This window comes from Balaenoptera ricei, chromosome 12 (genome assembly GCF_028023285.1).
Source record: "Balaenoptera ricei isolate mBalRic1 chromosome 12, mBalRic1.hap2, whole genome shotgun sequence".
Lineage (NCBI taxonomy): Eukaryota > Metazoa > Chordata > Mammalia > Artiodactyla > Balaenopteridae > Balaenoptera > Balaenoptera ricei.
The window spans coordinates 88,017,085-88,039,389 of NC_082650.1; the positions used below are offsets into that span (position 1 = coordinate 88,017,085).

The following is a 22,305-nucleotide window of genomic DNA, read 5'->3' on the forward strand; positions in this document are numbered from 1 at the left end:
AATAGTAGTAATAGTCCCACGTATGCAAAGTGTGGTCTCTGGTTGGGGGATATAGTTTGATAATAACCAGTGTACTTAAAGCAGTGAAGACAGTTAAATAGTAGTAATAGTCCCACGTATGCAAAGCGTGGTCTCTGCACCAGCGGCAGCGGCATCTCCTGGGGATTTGGCAGAAATGCAAATTCCGGGCCCCACCCGAGGCCTAACTAAGTCATGTTCTCCTGGGGTGGGGTCTAGAAACCTGTGTTGGACGGACTGTCCTGTTGACTGTTATGCATGTGAAGCTTGGGAAGCAACACGATCAGGAGGAGGATGGCTGGTGCCAGAAGAGCATGGCAGCGCCACTGTGTGAAGAGATCGTTGTGACCCTGTACCTCCCCTTATGAGAGGCCATGCGGGCTGTTTGCGTGTGCCCGTCATTTCACGTTGATGCTGCTCTGGGCCGAGCTGCAGAGCGCTGGCCGCTCTGCCCCCCAGCGTCCTATTTAACCTTGATAGGGGTTTTAATACTCTAATTACCTAACGCTTTTGCAGTTTAAAAATGTCCCGGGAATTCCCTGGCAGTCCAGCAGTTAGGACTCTGTGCTTTCACTGCTGAGGGCGTGGGGGTTCAATCCCTGGTTGGGAAACTAAGATCCCACAAGCCGCGTGGCGTGGCCAAAAACTTAAAAAAAAAAAAAGAAAAGTGTTGTCCCATGTAAATATTTTCTTGGTCCTTCCAATAAAAGCAAACAAATTTATATTTCACCTTTTTAGTATTTAGCAGTTGTCTTGTCATTGTGGTTTATTATCGTACCGAGTTGAAGACACTTAGGGGCAGAGGGGAGTTCAAGTGGGAAAGTGTCACTCAGACACCACAGAAAGGTACTACTCATGGTTACGGTAAATATCGTATGAAAATAGATGAGAATTATCTGTCAGATAGGTCAGCCAAAGAAAACATGACTCATTTGCAGATGTAAATGGAGAATAAGAAAGTGCTGGTTCTTAGCAATTGTTATAAAAGCCTGTGCACACCACGTACTAGTACTGCATCACGCTGCTGGTGTTTGAATCAGGGACTGAAAAGCATCAGCTCGGATACACTGTAACACAATCACTTGACCAGAAGGAGAGAGAGCAGAGGACCGAATATGTTAAGATAAGGGATAGGATGAGGAATTTGGAGGTGAAGGAGAATAATTGAGCAAAGAACATAAAGTGCCTCATAAAAAGGGTGTTTTAAAAAATATTTATCTGTCTCCACATAACTTTACCGTGTACGGTATTTGGAAAATAGGGATCAAGAAGAAGTTCAGCATTAAATGTACACACATTCACATCACATTTTGACACTGATATTGGTTCAGAGATGTGTATTGTCACATAGAAGTTGTTGGGTTCTTTCTTTCTTTCTTTTTTTTTTTCCCCCAATTTGTAAATTTGCCAAAGGAGTCAAATCGAACCTAAAAAAGTTTTTGTTGCCTGATCTGCTAAATCTGATGGGTACTTGATAAAGACCTTAATGGTAAAAAAACTGTTTTATTTTGTTCTCTTATTTGCAGAGCAAAGATGGTCGACCTTTGCCAGCAAGGGATAAACGCGCCTTAAAACAATTTGAAGAAAGGTTACGAACACTTAGGAAAAGAGAGAGGCACTTAGAATTCATTGAAAATAGCTGGTGGACTAAATTCTGTGGTGCCCTGCGTCCCCTGAAGGTAAGTGGAGTTTTACAAAATTATGCTGTCACTCTTCCAGGTTTCTGTAGTACCTCTCAGAGAGGTTGAGTTCTCCTGGTGAGGCATTGCAGCATGGAACTTTAAGGGCGTGGGTTTCGCAGTTAAAATAATCTGGTTTTAAATCACGGCTCTGATATTTGGTAGTTGGGGCAAGGTACGTAACCTCTCTGAGCTTCATTTACTCATGTGTAATGTAAGTATTATAACAGAGGTTTTGGGGAATTTAAATTAAAATATAGGTAAGTAATGTGGTATTCTCCTGGTTTTACAAGGTTGTACTTTTCTGTAGGAGATCTGGGACCCATATTAGACCTTTCTCAGATAGACAGATTTCAATATTCAGATTGAAAATTTCAATAGAATTTGCTTCATTGTGAGGTGGCATGTTTCTGAAAGTATGTAAAAAGGTATTATTTAAGATGGAAAACCATTAATTTCCTTTTTTTTTTTTTTTTTTTTGAAACCATCATTAGCTAGCCTTGAATTCTTCAGACTGTGGTCTTCCTCTTATAATTCAAAAGGAAATGAGGAAATGCACTGACTGCTTACCCTAAAAAGCTTCTCTTTTGAAAGACTGCTTCAAAAACATACCATAATCAGTTAGATCTACTGTGTATCACTTTTAAACCTTTCTTAAGACTTACCTCAGTCCCTTTTCCCAAGGTGATTGTCTTCATAGCACCAAAGGTATGAAGAAACCCTGCTCACCCTTAACTTAATTCTAAATTGTTTCTATAGCTTCCTTATAAATATTTATAACTTGGTCGCTAACATTAGCTGCCTTGTTTTAAAAGTGCTTTGTGCCGTTTCACTGTACCTGTGTTTAGAGGGACTTTCAAATCAACTTTATTAAGTGTGCAGATTGATTTCGCCAAACGTAGGTATGTAGGTATAGAAGACCTACATCACTACAGAAAGCTGCTTTATGTCTTCCCCGGCGCCACTGGGCTCAGACCCCGACCACCCACTGACGTCCTCCTGTCATTGAGGTTTACTTTTGTGTGTTCTGTGGGGTCACGGCATATATAGGCTTTGGTCTGGCTTCTTTGCCTCAGCACGGTGCTTTTGAGATTTCGTCCATGTTACTGCATTTCTTTTCAGTGGTTCAATCTGTTTTCTTGCTGAGTAACATTCCATTGTGTCTGTTTCACCATTTGTTTATCCACTCACCTGTTAGTGGGGATTCGAGTTGTTTCCAGTTTGAGGCTATTATGATTAATGCTGATGTGAACATGGTGTACAAATCTTTGTGTGGACATCTACACATTCATTCATTTTTCTTGAGTAAACGCCTAGGAGTAGAACTGCTGGGTCTAATGTTTAATATACATTTCACTTTATAAGAAGTGAAGTATTTTTCACAGTGGTTGCACCATTGTGCATCCCCGCAGCAGCATGAGGTTTCCTGTTGCTTCACATCCTTGTCAACTCGTATTGTAACTGTTGGTGATAGGTGTCCTAATGGGTGTGTAATCTTACCTCGTGGTTTTGATTTGCATTTCCCTGGTGACTGATGATATTAAGCATCTTCTTGTATTCTTATTGGCCATTTGTTTATCTTTTCTCAAAGGCCTGTTTAAATCTTTGGCCACTTTAAAAGTTAGGTTTTCGTTTTATGAGTGAGTTATGAGGCTTCTTTGTATATTCTGAATCAAGTACTTTGTCAAATTTGTGTATTCTTAATGTTGCCCCCCTAGTTTATGCCTTGCTTTTGTGTTGTCTCAACACTGTCCTTCAAAGAGACGTTTCTTAAGTTTTTATAGAGAGCATTTTCTCCTGAGTGTCTTCTAGATGATAGTGTTAGTTCTTATATTTTAGGTTTGTGGTCCATTTTAAGTTAATTTTGTGGAATGATGTGACTTAGGGGTCAAAGTTTATTTTATTTTCCATATGGATAGCTGTTTGTTTCAGCACCTTTTTTTTTTTTTTTTTTGACAAGACTATCCTTTGCTCATTGAATTTCCTTGGTACTTTTGTCAAATCGATTGTATATATGTGTGGGGTCTGTTTCTGGACTCTCTTCTGTTCCGTTGATCTGTATGTTCTTATGCTGAAACTTGATTACTAGAGCTTTATAATCAGTCATGAAATCAAGCAGTGTCAGTTCTTCAATTTTGTTTTCCTTTTTCAATATTGTTTCGGCTCTGCTAGATCCTTTGCATTTCCATATAAATTTAGAATTGACTCGTAACTCCACAAAACACCCAGTGGAATTTCTGTTGGGATTACTTTGAATCAGTAGGTAAATTTGGGGAGAATTGTTATCTTAATATTGAATCTTCTAATCCATGAACGTGATATCTTTCCATTTATTTATGTTATCTTAAATTTCTCTCAGCAGTGTTTTGTAGTTCTCAGTATAGAGGTCTTGCAGGTATTTTGATAAATTTATCTATAAGTATATCTTCGTTTATAATATTACGCATTATTTTGTTTAATTTCAATTCTCAATTATTTGTTGCTAGTATGTAGAAATTCATTTCTGTACATTGGCCTTGTATCATGCAACCTGGCTAAATTATTAGTTCTAGTAGCTTTATTATAGATTCCCAAGGAATTTTTATATACATGATTATGTCAGTGCTAGAAGACAGTTCTACTTCTTCCTTTCAAATATGAGATTTCCGATTTTTTTTCTCCTTATTGCAGGGGCTAAAACTTCCAGTACCGTCAGTTTACCATTTATTCCTTTTGTTATATAAATAAATCAGTATTCTCGAATACTGATTGGAATTCTTACCTATCTTTCTGTTATCTGGTTTTAAGTTAGGAATGATAGGAAACACTTAGGATTAGTTAGTAGTAGTCATGCCTGATGGAAAAATCTGAGGATGCAAACTTATTGTTATGTAATTGAGGCTTTAAGATGAATTTTTCTCACGTGAAGTATGACAATGATTTGTTACACAGATACAGCTCAGAAAATGGGAAGCCGCGCTGTTCGTGCTTCTCATACTTCAGCATCCGGTGGTCCTAGTGGGAGCAGACAGGCAGGGCCCGCGCCCCTCTCTGCACTGCTCAGCCGTGCTGGAGGTTGTTTAACACCTCTGAGAAGCTCCTGGTGCAGAATTTCTTTAAAGTTATGTCTGTCTCAAAATTTGGTGGTAGTGTTCGGTGCTGTATATAATCCATGTTTGCTTTATTATAAAGTGTATTAAATTACACCGGAATTTGCCATTTTTTATAAGAAAATTTTATAATTATTTTTCATAAGAGTAGCTCCCCCCCCTGCCCCCCCCCCCCCGAGATGCGATTGGTCTTGTGATTTCACACGTCCATGATTGCCTAGCATATGTGTATCTCATGTCAGAGGCACGGGGGTTCCGAGCATGGCTTTTCTGTCACATACATCTAGTGATGAGTCCTTGCTCTCCTCCTCACCAGCCGTATAGATTCTTGTTGCTTCACCTTGCTACACCTCATTTTTCTCATTCATGTAATGGGGTTATGTACTTTTTTTTGTTATGGGAATTAAATGAAATAATCTGTGCTGTGCCTTTTGATGTAAGCAGCTCAGAAAATTGCCGCTGCTGTTGTTACAGTTCTATATATAGGATTTTTCAACTTCTTGAATACTGCCATGGAACTCAAGGAAGAAAATTAGTTTTGAGTTGAAGGCACTTATAAAAATAAGCATCTAATTAGAATAAGTTAATGGGTTCTTAAAACAGCATTTATATATAATACCGAGTACATTTCTAAGCATACAGTCTAATCTTCGTTAGACACTTGATTAAACTTGCCCCTGACAGATGGGCATTCTTTGAGCGTGTACAACTAATTGGCCTGGGTAACCTACAGATCCATTAGGTTTTAAATAAAACTTGAGATTTTACTATATATACACCTGTTATTGTATATATATTTATACCTCTTATATTTATAAAGAGAGATATAAATTCATGTCCATAATTATATCACGTATTTTTTCAGACTTTTTTTTTATTGTGGTAAAACATACATAACATACAGTTTACCATTTAAACTATTTGTTGGTGTGGCATTACTTACATTCACAGTGTTGTGCAACTGTCACCACTCTCCATTTCCAGTACCTTTCATTGTCCCAAACAGAACATTCAACAGTAACTCTCCATTCTGCACCTCCACCCCCCATACCCCTGCAACCACACGACTCAGACTGGGACTTGAACTCACTGTCTTTTAGTTGAGATCACACACCTGGTCTCAGGACTTAATGAAGCTCAGGTTCTTGATGTCTCGTCGCAGAAAGAATTCAGTGAGAGACAAAGTGATAGGTAAGAAGTGCACTTATTTAGAGAGATACACAGTCTATAGACAGAATGCGGTCCATCTTAAAAGGCGAGCATAGCCCTGGGAGAAGCACCCTCCACAGACAGAGTGTGGGCCATCTCAGAAGGTGAGAGGCCCTGAAATACGGCATGGTTAGTTTTTATGGACTGGGTAATTTCATAAGGAAAGGAGTGGGAGGATTATTCCAGCTGTCTTGGAGAAGGGGCGGAGATTTCCAGGAATTGGGCCCCCGCCCACTTGTTGACCATTTTTTGGTCAGCCCCAGAACTGTCATGGCACCTGTGGATATGTCATTTAGCTAATGTATTATGTTGAGCATATAATGAGGCTTAATGTCCACTGGAACTTGAATCTTCCTCCATCTTGAACATAGTTGGTTCTAACCAGGTTATGTCATATCCAACAGCTCTGTCATTCTTTTAAAGGTTGTGCCCTGCCCTGTTCCCTCCTGTTTCACCCCTGCCCAGCTCACGTCCCCTAATGACCTCTATTCTCTTTTCCGTCTCTGAATTTTCCTATTCTAGTTACCTCATATAAGTGAATTATATGTACTTTTGTGTCTGGCTTATTTGACTTCACATAATGCCTTCAAAGTTCATCCATATTTTTGATGTATCAAAATTTCATTCCTTTTTAAGGCTGAATAATATCAGTTTTGTTTTTCCATTCATCTTTTTGTTTATCTATCCATCTGTTGGTGGACATTTGGGTTATTTCCAACTTTCGGCTATTGTGAATAATGCTTCCAAGGTAATTGGTATACAAGTATCTGTTTGAGTCCCTGCTTTCAGTTCTTTTGAGTATATACCTAGAAATGGAATTGCAAGATCTTGTGTCAGTTCTGGTATCACTTTTTGAAGAATCTACAAATTGTTTTCCACAGTGGGTGCACCATTTTACATGCCCACCAATAAGGCACAGGGTTCCAGTTTATCCATATCATTGTCAATGCTTACTTTCCTTTGTTTTGATAATAGCCAACCTTATTGTTGTGAAGTGATATCTCATTGTGGTTTTCATTTTCATTTCCTTAATGATTAGTGACATTGAGCATCTTTTCACTTGATTGTTGGCTTTGTATCTTTACTTTGGAGAAATGTTTATTCGGGGGTTTTTTTGTTTGTTTGTTTGTTTTTAATATTCTTGTTGCCAAAATATTGGCCCTCTGTGCTCTGGTGCTGACTAGAAATTCAGAGACAGAGTTTTGGACGAAAGAGAAAGAGTAGCTTTATCTCTTTGACAGGCAAAGAGGGAACACAGCAGGCTAGCGCTAGTGCCCCCCTCCCTGGGGAATAGGGAGAGGTCTTACAGTCAGGGCTCCTGCTTGGGGGTAGGTGATAAGGATCAAGGCAGTGATGGGCTTGCATTCTTCTGATGGGCTGGTGGTGAGGGAAGCAGGAGTCAGCATCATCAGCCTTCAGGTTCCAGCTGGTCTGGGGTCTGCATGCTTGTGGGCAGCTACCATCATTTATCATTAACTTCTCCCACCTGGAGGGGGGTTCAGTATCTGCAGAACAGCTCAAAGATACCTTTGTGTGTATCCATTGATTGGGGCACCAGGACCTTGCCCCAAGGCTGCACTATTGTTTCTCTTGACTGTTTGTTTCTCTGTTGTCTCCCATCCCCTCCCTTCCCTAATTACTAACTGCTTGAATCTGCCCATTGGAAGTCGGGGAAGGTCATGGAGGCTGAATGAAGCCTATTTCCTGTAATCAGAGAAATGGGGGACACAGAAAGGCTTTGTTCCCTGGAGACCCACAGGGCCTTGCTCAGTATCATTCTGAATGTTAACTCCTTATCAGATACATGATTTGTAAATATTCTCCTATTCTTGGCTTGTCTTTTCATTCTGTTGATAATGTCCTTTGTTACACGAAGTTTTTTTAATTTTGATGATGTCCAGTTCATTTTTTCTTTTGTTACCTGTGTTTTTTGTGTCATATACAAAAAATAATTGCCAAATCCAATGCCATGAAGATTTTTTTGCCTAAGAGTTTAATAGTTTTAGCTCTTACATTTAGATCTTTGATCTGTTTTGAGTTAATTTTTATATATAGTGAAGGACAAGGGTCTGATTTCATTCTTTATGTCTGTCTTTAGGCCAGTACCATACTGATTTTTTTTTATATATATATATAAATTTATTTTATTTATTAATTTTTGGCTGCGTTGAATCTTCGTTGCTGCGCATGGGCTTTCTCTAGTTGCAGCGAGCGGGGACTACTCTTCATTGTGGTGTGAGGGCTTCTCGTTGCGGTGGCTTCTCTTGTTGCAGAGCATGGGCTCTAGGTGCATGGGCTTCAGTAGTTGTGGCGCACAGGCTTAGTTGCTCTGTGGCATGTGGGATCTTCCCGGACCAGGGCTTGAACCCGTGTCCCCTGCATTGGCAGGCGGATTCTTAACCACTGCACCACCAGGGAAGCCCACCATACTGTTTTGATCGCTGTGGCTTTGTAGTAAATTTTGAAATAAGGAAGTGTGAGTCCTGTAACTTTGTTCTTCTTTTTCAAGATTGTTTTGGCTATTCAGGGTTCCTTGAAATTCCACATGAATTTCATGATGGATTTTCTTGTTTCTGCAAAGAACACCATTGTGATTTTCGTTGGGATTGCATTGAATCTGTAGATCATTTTCAGTAGTATTGTCATTTTTAACGTATTAAGTCTTTCAAACCATAAATGTGGGATGTCTTTCCATTTATTTATGTCTCCTTTAATTTCTGTCAGCAGTGTTTTGTAGTTTTCAGTTGTAGGGGAGGAAAAAATTTTCTTCTACCCTTCTGGGTTCTTCTTTCTGGTCTAAGAATTAAATTGACATGAGACAGATAAACAGGAGAAATTCAAACAAAAGTTTGATAACATGTACATATGGGAGAGACCCAGGAGAACTGAATAACTCGCCCAAACAGCCGAAACCGGCTCCTTAAATACCACCTTCAGCTAAAGACAAAGGAGGATGTTGGGGGTAGTGGTTTGAGACTTCAAAGGGGAGGAAGGCAACTCACATGGAGATGGAAAAGCAAATGTTCGGTAGACAAGTGTTTGCTAGACCAGCAGAGACAAAGGAACACAGAGTGGACCCTGAGCTCTAGGCCCTACCAAGTTTCCCCCCACACCTGGCCCTTATTCCTTGCAGACATCTCTGGTGACAACTCTATTCTGGGAACAGGCCCTTTATCTAAATTCTTTAGGCAGCTGGGGGGTGGGGTGGGCGTGGTGGTAATAAGAAAGGCTTTGAGTCTTCTGTTTCCTAAAAATAATCAGCCGAGATTAATTCTCATGCCAGAGGGACACATTTTCTGGTGGCAAGATTTCCCCCCCAGTACTGTATATAAGTAGAGTATATCAGTCATTTGCCTCCTTGTTTAAATTTCTCCCTAAGTGTTTTATTCTTCTAGATACTTGTTTACAGGATGAGATTTAAGTAGTTGCCTTCTGCATTGATAAGAGTTTCTAAAGATTTGGTCATCACCCTCTTCCACCTTTACAAATGGAGCTTTTCCCTTATAAATGTAAATATCTCTTAAAAAAGGGTAACTGTCAGTTTTCAGAGCTTCTGTTTCTGCTGTTTCTTAAAAATAGCTTAAAATAATTCTTATGCCAAAGAGGCATATTTTAGGGTGGAGAATTCTGCTTCTCTTTACCAGTAACATTATGGTATGGATATTGAAGTTCATGTAAGGGTAAACCCACTTGTAAATGACCTAACCCATCTTTACACTGGCATAGCAGTAAGCCTCAAGTGCGTAGAAAAGCTTGGACTGGGTCTTGGATATCAGTGACTGATCAATACATAACCTTGTTTGTTATGTGTTTGTGTTTAAGAACCACTGACATAGTGTCGATTCATCAACACTGAACCAACAGCAGTGTAACTCATGCCTGAACAAAACTAACACTTGTGTTTTCTCAGTAATCATAGCCTTCTTAGTCTTAGGAACCAAACAGCACTTCCACACTGTGCTTGGGGGCCATTTTAAACAACAAAGTTACCAACAAAAAGCACAAAAAATGCAAAGAATGTAGCACTAAGTAGACCACTTACAGGGTACTTGTTTGCAGTGTGAGAGCTGAAACAAGAAAGCAGAGCGTGGCCTGGTTCAGCCTCAGCTGGGAACTTGCGCATCGGGTGACTTGGAATTTTTACCCCTCTGCGTGTATCTGCAAAAGACTGCCAAGGGCCACATGTATTGATTTTAAGGTCATAAATAAATTTTAGTGAGCAGAGAGCTTGCAAATGCCAGATCTGCAAACGAGAATCAACCGTCCTTATAAGTAAAAACAACAACAAAAATCCCCAAGTCCAGGAAGTTTTCTCTCCAGCTCTTACTGCAAAACTTTGTGTTAAGCAAAGACAATCTGGGAAAAATTGCATGGTAGAGAGAAGAGAAGATTTGGAGGTGGGCCTAAGATTGATCTTAAACCGCCCAAAATTAGGTGAAATAAGCCAGTCACAAAAAGACAAATACTGTGTATGAGGTACCTAGAGCAGTCAGATTCGTAGAGACAGAAAGTAGAATGGTGGTCTCCAGGGGTTGGGGGCAGGAGGTGTGGGGAGTTGCTTAATGGGTATAGAGTTTCAGTTTTGCAAGATGAAGATAATTCTGGAGATTGGTTGCACAACAGCGTGAATGTATTTAACACAACTAAACTGTACACGTAAAAATGGTTAAGATGGTAATTTTATGTTATTTGTATTTTACCACTATTTAAAAAACCAAAAACAGAAATGGCCAAAAAGCAGGTAGAAATGAAGAGAGTTGAACTCAGAGGGGAAAATGGGAGGAAAATACGCTTAATTTCAGAAATGAAAACAAAATTACAAGGTGTCCAAAGGAGAATAGAATCAAGTAAAATTTAGTAACGGGAGGCTTTGAAGAAAGCCAGAAAGATAACCAAGAGAAGGAAAACAAGTTGAAGTAAAAAGGATCAGAAAAAGAGTGTTGAAAGAGAAAGAAAAACTACCTGTGTGTAGTGGTTTCCATGCGGTAGCAAAACAAAACAAATTAGCAGAATATTGAAAGGCGTAATCTCCCGCAAAACACCTAAAAATAAATAGACCTGAATCCACGTGTCATGAATATTCTGTCGTGGTCCGAACGCGGGTTGGAAAAGAATTTCCAGACACAAGGCAGAATGTAAAGAAGACAGGATTTATTAGAGGGAAGGGTCACTGCCAGAACAGCGGGCCGAATTCCTAGTAGTCCCGGAGAGTAGAGCCCGAACATGTGCTGTTGATCAGTTTTTATAGCCAGAAAACAAAGGAATGGTCCGAGGTGAAAATTTCGTTTACTGATTGGTTGAGGCACATACACCTTCCTTCTATAGGGTGGGAGTGGGACGGGGCATATGCCTTTCCTTATTTGGGACAGGTCCCGTTGCCCAGGTGGGCGTCGCCCAGGTGGGCTCAGGAATTTCATAACCATGGCAACATGGGGCAGAGGGCGAGTAAGAGTCCAGTAGGGGGTGTAACGCTGACACTTTTTCAGGCAGGGTCGTCCTTTGTCCTTGAGGCACCATTGTCCTTGGAGCACCACATATTCTATTTCATGAATAGACATGAAATAGACACTTTGTACCTGGGAAAGTTTATGTGCAATTTCCTAGTAAAACTGACTTCAAAATTAAAGAAAAATCCTCAAGATTTCTAAGAAAAAAAAATCAACTCACAAGGGCAACATTGTTAGACTTTTTTAAAAAAAAACATGCAAAGCAAGGCAGGAATGGAGGAACATTAAAAACAAACAAAAAACCTCAATGAAAATGTATGAACTGTCGACTGAAAAAAAAAAAAAACACACACAACGTGAGAGTTGTGAGTTAAGTTTTATTCGGGGCAAAATGCGGACTATAGCCCCGGAGACAGCATCTCAGGTGGCCCTTAGAAACTGCTCGCAAGAGGTAGGGGGAAGGGCGGTATTCTATACGGTTTTAGTGAAGGGGGTACGTGTAGTCAAGCACACATTTAGGCAGAGGCTCGCTGCTAGTCGTCAGGAGCAGACGTCACCATTGATGATTAGTGCTTTTCTAGATACGAGGAGATGCAAGAATCGGGCTCATAACATTGTCTCCAGAAAATATCTAACCATCTGAAGACCTGTTCTGCCCGTTTTTCCCAGAGCACAGAGGGCCTCCCTCCTGATCTCCACCCTGAACTCCTTTCAGGGGGTGTTGAAGGTCAGCGGCTGCAGCGGTTTGTGACTTAGTCCTTGTAGAGGCAGATGGCAAGTGCCAGTTTTTAGTTGGCAGAACCAAGGAATTGATATTTAGCCAAAATAGCCTTTAGAAAAACAGTTATGGAATTCTGTACCCATGAGCTCTTTTGAGAAATCCACTCGTTGCCAAGCTTTGACCAATTAAGAGGTGAGAACATAAACATCAGCGAAGGGAAAAATGGTGAACATGTAATATTGTAGGTCTGTGGAGAGAAGGTGTGGGCTAGGGCAGAGAATAAGGCACAAACATACGTGCTGATGAATAGAAATAATGTAATTAAGAAGGGGGAGAAAGAAAAGTAGAATTTCTCATAATTATTGTGTAGGCAATAGGTAGGAGTTGGACACGTAAAAACTAATGAATTGTTTAGTAAAGGAATTAATAAGGAAATGGGGGCTAAGGGCGCTTGAAAGTTTAAGTACACTAGAACAAAACTATAAACCCTCTTAACAAAAGAACTAAAAATCAAAGAGCAAGGAATTCACATTAACTGGAGAAAGAAACATGGGAAATATACACACAGTTATCAAACAACAAGATATTTTTGAGACGAAATGTGTTAGTCATATCAATAAATGTGAATGGACCTAACTCACTATTAAAAGAAAAATTTTTAATTTTCCTCAGAAAGCAGGATATAACTATATCCTAAAACAGTGATTCACAAAGGCTAAAAATGTGTATTGAAAGATATACTGAGCAAATGGAAACAATAAGAAAGCAGGTAATGATCGTGCTATTAGACAAAGTAGGATTCATGCCAAAAAACGTTAAATCCAACAAAGAATCACTATCACTTTTTGTGATAGACAGAATGCCTCTCTCTTCCCCCAGTGATGTCCACGCCCTAATCCCTGAAACCTGTGAGTATAATATACACGAAATGTCAAAAGGGACTTTGCAGATGCAGTTAATGTTATAGACTTTAAAATATGGAGCTGATCCTGGATTATCCTGATGGGCCCAATCTAGTAGCACAAGTCCTTAAAAGCAGAGAACTTCCATGGTTAGAGTCAGAGAGACGTGCTAAAGTAAAGTGTAAGAAAGAGACATTCAGAATGTAAGACTTGAGCTGCCATTACTGATTTGAGGATGGAGGGGATGTGAAAAGGAATGCAGGAACTGAATGCCCTCAAAGAACTGAGAGGCTCCCAGCTGATAGCCAGCAAAGAGATGAAGACCTCAGTCCTATGACCTCAAGGAGCTGTATTCTGTTACTCAGACTTGATCATCTCAATCGATTTATCTTCAAGTTTAATGATTCTTTTCTCCTGGCTGATCAGATCTGCTGAACTTTTCACTTTGTTTTCTAGTGAGCTTTTTGTTTCAGTTTTTATATTTTTCATCTTGAGAATTTCAATTCACTTCTTTTTTTATAATTTCTATTTCTTTGTTGATATTCTGTATTTGGTGAGAAATTGTTCTCATAATTTGTTTTAGTTCTTAAGACATGCTTTTCTTTAGTTCCTTGAACATATTTAAAATAGTGGCTTTAAAGTTTTTGTCAAGTAAGTTCAGCATCCTCAAGGACTTCCTCAAGGACAGTGCCTATTGATTTTTTTCTTCTATTAGTCTCACTTTCTTGCTGCTTTGCATGTCTCTTAAATTTTTTTTTTTTTTTTTTTGGTTAAAACCTGGGAAATTTTAAATAATATAATGTGGTAACTCTGGAGATCAGAGTCTCCCCTGGATTTGCTGTTATTACTCTTTGTTGTTGTTTGTTTAGTGACTTTTGTGAATTAATTCTGTAAAGTCTGTATTCTTTTTTTTTATTTATTTATTTATTTATTTATTTATTTATTTATTTATTTATTTATTTATTTATGGCTGTGTTGGGTCTTCGTTTCTGTCTAGGGCTTTCTCTAGTTGCGGCGAGCGGGGGCCACTCTTCATCGCGGTGTGCAGGCCTCTCACTATCGTGGCCTCTCTTGTTGTGGAGCACAGGCTCCAGACGCGCAGGCTCAGTAGTTGTGGCTCACGGGCCTAGTTGCTCCGCGGCATGTGGGATCTTCCCAGACCGGGGCTCGAACCTGTGTCCCCTGCATTGGCAGGCAGATTCTCAACCACTGCGCCACCAAGGAAGCCCCTGTATTCTTTGTTGTGTGTAGTCACCGAAGTTTCTGCTTGGTTACTTTAGTTAATAACTGGACGAAGATTTAAACACCTAGAACCAGTAAGTCTCCCAGTCTTCGCTGAGGGGCTGAGTGTGAGTGGAGACATGACTTCAGCACCCAGGCTGACTTACAGTGCTGCCTTCGCCTGCACTTCCTGCTCCTGCAGACAGAGCTTCAGGGTCAACCACAAGTGGACATTTAGGCCTCTCCTGTCTCTCCTGAGCATGCACAGGGCCTTCTTCATTCCCAGGAATATGTGGAAACTTTTCAGAGCACCTGTGGACATCTCATTCCCTGGGTTTCCATTTTAATCTCTTTAGTTAGTTTATTTTTTGCCTGACATTGACTAGCTCTTGTGGCCATGAAGTTCATTGGTTGCCTGTAATTTTTTGACAGGCACTCCTGCGGAAAAGGAATTTTTGCACTGTGAACTCCAGTTCAGGCCAAACATAGACAGTCTTGCAAATGGGATCTTCCACGGAATTACCAGGCGGGTCGAGTAATGGCAGTTCTCTGGGAAGGAGACTCTGAAAGAGCTGCAGCCCCTTTCTTACAGGCCATCTACCGTGCACGAGAGAGGAGGGATTGGTACTAGAGCAAGTCGGAATGCCACAGTGCTCTGTGCTCTTACTGAGATTCAGCCGTTTTTCTTGAATAAAGCTCCTAGATTGTTGCATGCCTCTGGTTAATTTCCATAGCGTTGAAAAAGTTGATTCTGACCATTTATGCCAGTTTTCTCATTGCTTTTGGGGGGAAAGGATTTTCGGAGGTTCTTATTCTGTTACCTTTGCTGATGTCATCTCTTTGGCTTAATTTTTATTTTAAAACTGACACTATAGCTAGTGTGGAATATGTAGCATTTAGGTCAGCCCAGGGTGGTCACCCCTGACATTCTGGAAGTAGTAACTTAAGTTCTTATATATAAATATATACAGTTTCCTTGGTCTTTATAAAACATTTATCTTTTTAATATTTTTTCTTTGTTTTGTAAGTAGCTGTGATTAAACAGTCTAACTCTGGGTCATTCATCTCAACAGACTGGGAAGATACTTAAGGATTTTCTTTTCTTTTCCTCCCCCAAAACGGAGATCAGGGGAGGGGAATGTTAATTTCTCCTGCTATCTCTGGGTGATGTTCCTCCTCTGCTCATTGGTAGTTGGCAGCTGTACTACCTCATGCTACAAGCTATTTCTTATCAACAGGCTACTGGGAAGTAATATGTTTCCTCAGTGTAAGGATATTGTCTCCAGTTCACTTAGGCATCAAGTGCCGTGCTCAAACCTAGTAGAAAAAGATTGTGTATGCTACTAATAAACTTCTGTTACTATAAAGGAGTCACTTCAAACTTATTTAGCAATGAAACTTTTTTAAAATAAATGAATGCTCATGTGAAACCCAGTATGTAAAATGGATACATGCAGGGGTTTTTATTTCAAATGATGCCTATAGTCGTTTTTTGGGTTTTTTTTTAATAAATTTATTTATATATTTGTTTATTTTTGGCTGCATTGGGTCTTCGTTGCTGCGCGCGGGCTTTCTCTGGTTGCAGAGAGCAGGGGCTACTCTTTGTTGTGGTGTGCGGGCTCTAGGCACATGGGCTTCAGTAGTTGTGGCACGTGGGCTCAGTAGTTGTGGCTCGCGGGCTCTAGAAAACCGGCTCAGTAATTGTGGCTCACGGGCCCAGTTGCTCCGCAGCATGTGGGGTCTTCCCGGACCAGGGCTTGAACCCGTGTCCCCTTCATTGGCAGGCGGATTCTTAACCACTGCGCCACCAGGAAGCCTAGTGTTTTTGGTCCTCTCTTGCCAAACTGCCTCTTCCAGTGAGCTCTAAAGGCACTCTTTCAGAACTGAAGAGTTCCCTAGAACAAGTCCTAAAATTTATTTCCAGATTCATCTTTATATGCTGGGTAGGATAATGGGTTGTTATTCTACTTTTTTTATCCTGTCAGCATTCTAAAATATACTTAACGATCATGTGAAATAAGATGAAAAATCTCCTTAACATTCATGATGTTTTCCATCTATTCCTATCAATTCCAGGCAAAGGAGAAACCAAAACACTTAACTGTACTTAATAGTAATCTTCCTTTTGGCTCTCGCCAAACATAGACTTCATCCCTTTTTTATTCTGAAATTTTATTCCTTAGAGACCCAGTTCCAATCATTGTTTTCCTTGTTTTCTGTGGTCCTACTATAAAGTTCATATGCTATCCTTTCATACTTCATACATATCCTTTCATACTAGAAAGTTCATACTTGAGTACAAGGGAATGTACAGTGCTTATTACCACATTCTTCCGCAGAGAGAGTTCTACATGACAGTTCCTTCAGTGCCGTTAGTACTCTATTTCAAGAATATTATCAGTTATATAGACTTTTCTAGGCTGTGGTATAATTTATTTATAAGGTATACACAGCTGACCCGTGAACAGCATGGTTTGAACTGCTCAGATCCACTTACACATGGATAATTTTCAGTAGTACATATTACAGCACCATGCCATCCGCAGTAGGTTGAACCTGTGGATATCGCAGTGGGCCGACTGTAAGTTCTATGCAGATTTTTGACTGGGCAGAGCGTCGGTGCCTCTAACCCCTGCGTTGCCCAAGGGTCAGCTATATAGTATCTCATTACTTCTGTGAGAAAATGTTCCAAGGTCTCTGTTTTAACAACAGGTTAACATAACCTGATGAGTTTCTTGGTTTTGGTTTTTTGTGTATGTGTATTAGTCTTAATGTAGTTTTCAGCTAACTTTTTATATTTGAGTATAACTGAATATAAACCTTTTATTGAACCTAGCAAAGAGCCTCATTTGTTTATTTACCAATGAAAACTTTGAAATGCATTGTCTCTTTTGTGTTTTTTTTCTCAAATAGTCTCATAATGAAAATTTAGATGACGTGTGCCTAGGATTATATACTAAATGATTACATATTAAATTAAAATGTATCTTAGGTCATTTTTTTTAGATCATTGTCATATACTAGTAACTCATATTGAGCATAATGGTTTTGTGCTTTTAATATCAACTTCAGAAGTATATTTTAATGATTTTTTTTTTTTTTTTTGCTTTTAGATCATTTGGGGAATATTTTTCATCTTAGTTGCATTGCTGTTTATAATTTCTCTCTTCCTGTCCAAGTAAGTACAATAGACACATTTTCTAAAGCACTTAACACACATCCTATGATATTATACATTTTCCACGCTGAATTCCATTAGTGTAGCCTATTCATCTTAAGTAGCTATTTTACTTGAAGTGTTCTATAGCATTAACTCAAAGAATGACTAAAAAGCCTCAATAATAGACAGTATTTCTTTATTCTGTATCAATTGAACAATATCTGTAAGATATTTAAGTGAGGTTTAATTTGTTATCTATGGTTTTCTTTGACTCCATGAGTCTGCATGCTTAAGTTATGATGATATTCTTTCTAAAGTAACTGAAAATGTGGTGCAATATATAAATTCACTCTTTATACATTTTTTTGTTATAGTTTGGATAAAGCTCTCCATTCAGCTGGAATAGATTCTGGTTTCATAATTTTTGGAGCTAACCTGAGTAATCCACTGAATATGCTTTTGCCTGTACTACAAACAGTAAGTAAAAAAATCATCCATTTTATACTCTAGCAAACATTGTCACACTCTGTCAAATTATTATGTTGACAAACCTATTAGTACTTGGAAGTATATGCCTGTGCCCTCTGCTGATTTGGCTTTTTATTTACATATAACTTCTATGTTGATATGTTGCTTTAAAAATTATTGCATTGATGTATTACTGAACTCTTATGTTATACATAACTTGATTTGGGGATACATTATAAGACTTGGGGTGAACTTTTCCAAGCACTTCCCGTTTTTACTTTTTAACGAAGTCCTTTATTCCATATATAAATGTAATTTTTAGTTTAAATTTGTTATAGGATTTTTCTTAGGATAATGATACTGAACAATTTGGTAATAGTTTGGTAGTTTGGTAATTGTTTCTTGGAGGGTTTTTTTTTTTTTTTTTTTTTTTTTTTTGCATTATCAAAGTAACCTGATCAGGGTTATTTTAAACATTGCCAAATATGAACAATGAATTTTCAGTTAATTTTACATGACTTCTAAAGCCCTTATTGTTTGTGTATTAAGTTTAATTTTATCTTTTTTCAGGTGTTTCCTCTTGATTATGTTCTTATAACAATTATTATTATGTACTTTATTTTTACTTCAATGGCGGGGATTCGAAATATTGGCATATGGTTCTTTTGGATTAGAGTGAGTATATATTACAGTATCATTCTGATTTTTTCATCATTTTGTGCATAATCTCCATTATTGCAAATTATATTAGATTTATAATATAGAAGTTGTAAATATCTTGATACCAAAGATGGAAATACTGGCTATTTCACTTCATGTTAACATAAAAGTGCTCTTCGTCTACAGGGACGATTTTGCCCTCCCGGATACATTTGGCAAAGTCTGGAGATGTTTTCAGTTGCTACAGCTAGGAGGCGCTACTGGCATCTGTTGCTTAGAGTACAGGGATTCAGTTAAACATCTTGCACTGCACAGGGCAGCCTCCCACAGCAAAGCCTTATCCAGCGGAAAACATCAGTAGTGCCGAGGTTGAGGGGCCCTGGGCTGGAAGTTGTATTGTCTTCCTTAGCGTTGGGCTGCCTGGAAACACACTGAAGCACGGCTGGATACCTGGTAGCTCAGAAGACGGCCCTGACTCCTGGGGGTGAGAGGGCACTGTGCGCCTGGAGAAGGGCTAGTGTCTTCTCAGAGTCTCCTTGATGTAAATTAAGAAGTTCAGGACGAGATACGTCATCTTCATACTTCCAGCTGTGGGTAAAATCCAGTTAAACAGTGGCTTGAACTGATGAAAGACTTCTTGCTGTGGGAAAATGTTTAAAATCTAGCATTGCTTCAGTAGCTCGAAAATCAAGTCTAATATCTCTGGATTCCTCTTGGCTTCTCCCTCATGATTGTGATGTGGCTGCTTCAGCCCCATTTATTCTGTCCGTGTTCCGTAAGGAACAGGTAGCTGGGAGAAGTGGTGACACCTATATCAAAAAGCAAGGCTTTCCCAGAAATCCCCAGCAGACTGCTTTCCTTTTGACGTTTAATGTTTTATCACTACCAGCCACTACTAGGCGTAGGGAAGCTGGGAAATGTACATTTTTAGGTGATCATATCCCATCCAGTACTGGAGTCCTATTACTCTATACTGTACTACAATCTAGTAATAAAACAGGGAGGTGCTATTTTAGTTGCTAGAATAAAAGTGTGCTCTGCCGTTGAAATGAAGCCCGTCACCAGGCTCCTTCTATCTGTTACCACATGTTTTAGTTTCCCTCCTGTATGGATACATGTGAAAGTAGCTGTAGTCAGATGAACATAAATTACCATAAACTATATTATAGTTTTATAGTAGAGTATAATATGAGGATATCATATTTCATAGAAATGAGTATTTAAAACATGTGACATGTCTGTCCTTGGGAAGTAATATTATGTAAAGCTCAAATATATTACTAATACTTACAGTTGAAACTCCTCTAATCTTTAGATAGAATTAGAAGTAGTTCTCAGTTCTTCTTAGCTCTAGGAACTTCTAACAGATGCTCTTACATAATAAGTTTAGAAGATTTTTCTGAAACAGACCGTGTGAATACAAATATATTCTCTAGGATTTGAGTTTTTAAAATAAACATGGATCTGAACCTAAAAGCTTTACAGGGAAAGCTTTGTTATTCTTTGTTATTCTTATAATTATCTGGAAAGATTGAGAATGCTTAGCATTTATTTTGGGAAAAAGACATGGTGGATTGAACTGTGTTCATTACGCCCTAACAAAGGAGTGGGACTCAGGCCCTTCACATGAAACGTGTTGCTGAAGTATCGTCGCTGTGCTCTTTCGTTGCAGCTGTATAAGATCAGAAGGGGTAGAACCAGGCCCCAGGCGCTCCTGTTTCTCTGCATGATACTACTGCTTATCGTCCTTCACACTAGCTACATGATTTACAGCCTCGCTCCCCAGTACGTTATGTACGGAAGCCAAAACTACCTAATAGAGGTAAGTGCACACTTTAAAAAAAGTCATTATTTTGATATTTTAAGCATAGTGAAATCTAAAATCAAATTCTAATTTGTGAAAGCTAACATAAAATATTAGCTCATCAGGTTAAACTGAATATTGCTAAAACTAGTTTTTCATTCCATTTGTCAGCATGTGTATATTTGTTTCATACAAGTTCTTTTTAAAAATAACACTGAATCTCATTACCGTAGTTCCTTAAATGGATCCCATGGTGCCAAGCTACTGAGCTGTATCTCAGCACTTTGCTAAAACTCATAATATTTACTCTAAAATAATATTTTAAGTAAGTTTATTAATATGGCTCCCCAAAAAGTTTTGGTGTGCAGAAAAATATGTCTGCTCATTGGTACCATGAATCCCATAGGAGAGGCTTTATAACTATTTTATTTGTACGTAACTATGCTTTCTCTTAACATGACAGGGATCCTCGTACCTGTTACAATGATTCCTTGGTGTTGATCTTTCAAAAGCCAGCTGTGATTCCTAGTTGTACCTGGAGAGCTAGTTTGAATATCTTGACAGCTTAAAATATTTTGACCATATCTAATTCAGCCTTTGTTTAGTTTCCTTTTCCTAAAATATCTCTTGCTCTACCTTCTAACAAGTCAAATCAAATCCATGTTTCAGGGCCCAGTTCAAGCCTTACTTTAATGGAGTTTTTCATTATTAATCCAGTCTGCCCACGTCACTCCTTTATCCTGTACTTCCTCCATTCTTTCTTTAATATGTAATTAGGAACAAACAAACAAAATCTAGTAAGCACATCAGACCTTTAATACCATCCATAATATTGCTAAGGATTGAGAAGTTAGTCCATTGAAAAATATTAAGTAACAATGCCAGTGGATCAAAGATAAGGCACGATCATAATGGAGGTAACGAATGACACAAGTTTGGGAAACAATGCTAGAAGGTCACCTTAGTCATTTTTTTCATTTCTTATACTACCTTTTATTCTCTTCTTGCCTTATCCTGCACCTGGTTCACTAGGTCATGCTTATAAAACATTCTTCTATGAATGAATGAAATAACGTCATGCTTTTGCATGGATGAATGATATTCTCTTCTTGTTCCACAGTGGAAAAATAAGTAGGCTGTTTCTCTGGGCAGAAGCTCTGTTGTTCAACACAGGGCCTAAAGATTGTTGTAGGAAAGCCCTAATGTTAAATTTACCCTAAATCTTTTTCTTCTACTTGCAATTTTATGTAATTTACCTTTTAGAATATTAGCTAGATGTAGTTTAATAGAAAACAGTATAAAGTTCATAAAGTGATTACTTTTTAATCAAAATATATTTATTAATATACTATTTATATTTTAACTATATTTTCATCTTTCAGAGCAATATAACTTATGATGCCCATAAAGGCAATTCAACCCTTTCTGTGCCAAAGAGATGTGATGCAGATGCCCCTGAAGGTAAAGTAGCTTTTATCACCCATCTTAGAATTTATAGCTCTGTGAGAAAAGATGTGTCTTGCATTTTGGTGTCTTAATCATTTGATGCATTTATTTTAATATGTGGTGACAAAGGAACTTCTAGCAAGAAGACCTTGGTCTCTTCAGTAGACTATCTCGGTAATTTAATGGTTTCCATTAGGGAAAGTATCATTACAAAGTAGTTACTTTTGAAGAACAAAACGTAGTTATTATTTTTCACGTGTACTAGTATAATGAGAAACATTCTAAATGTCTTTTTTCATTGTTCTTAAAAATTTCAGGAGAGTTTTGGTGGTATCTGCAATTTTTAAGACTGAGACCAAAAGTACCTATGACCTAGAACGACTTTTGATCCATCCAACTCTCGTTACTTTAGTTGATAATAATAATGTTAATTATGACAGTGATGAACTATTAAGAACATGTAATTGTGTTTCAGACACTG

At 38.6% G+C, this 22,305-nt stretch overlaps 1 protein-coding gene across 2 annotated transcripts in view; it reads left to right on the forward strand.

Annotated features, from left to right (window-relative positions):
* LMBRD1 (LMBR1 domain containing 1) overlaps nt 1-22,305 on the forward strand; it is a 116,761-nt gene that overhangs the window by 66,678 nt on the left and 27,778 nt on the right. For both annotated transcript variants that reach the window (XM_059941834.1, XM_059941835.1), the window contains exons 9-14: nt 1,545-1,697; nt 17,400-17,464; nt 17,821-17,923; nt 18,485-18,589; nt 20,247-20,396; nt 21,761-21,839. In XM_059941834.1, the coding sequence (XP_059797817.1) occupies nt 1,545-1,697; nt 17,400-17,464; nt 17,821-17,923; nt 18,485-18,589; nt 20,247-20,396; nt 21,761-21,839 (655 nt within the window). The remainder of the gene's footprint in view (nt 1-1,544; nt 1,698-17,399; nt 17,465-17,820; nt 17,924-18,484; nt 18,590-20,246; nt 20,397-21,760; nt 21,840-22,305) is intronic.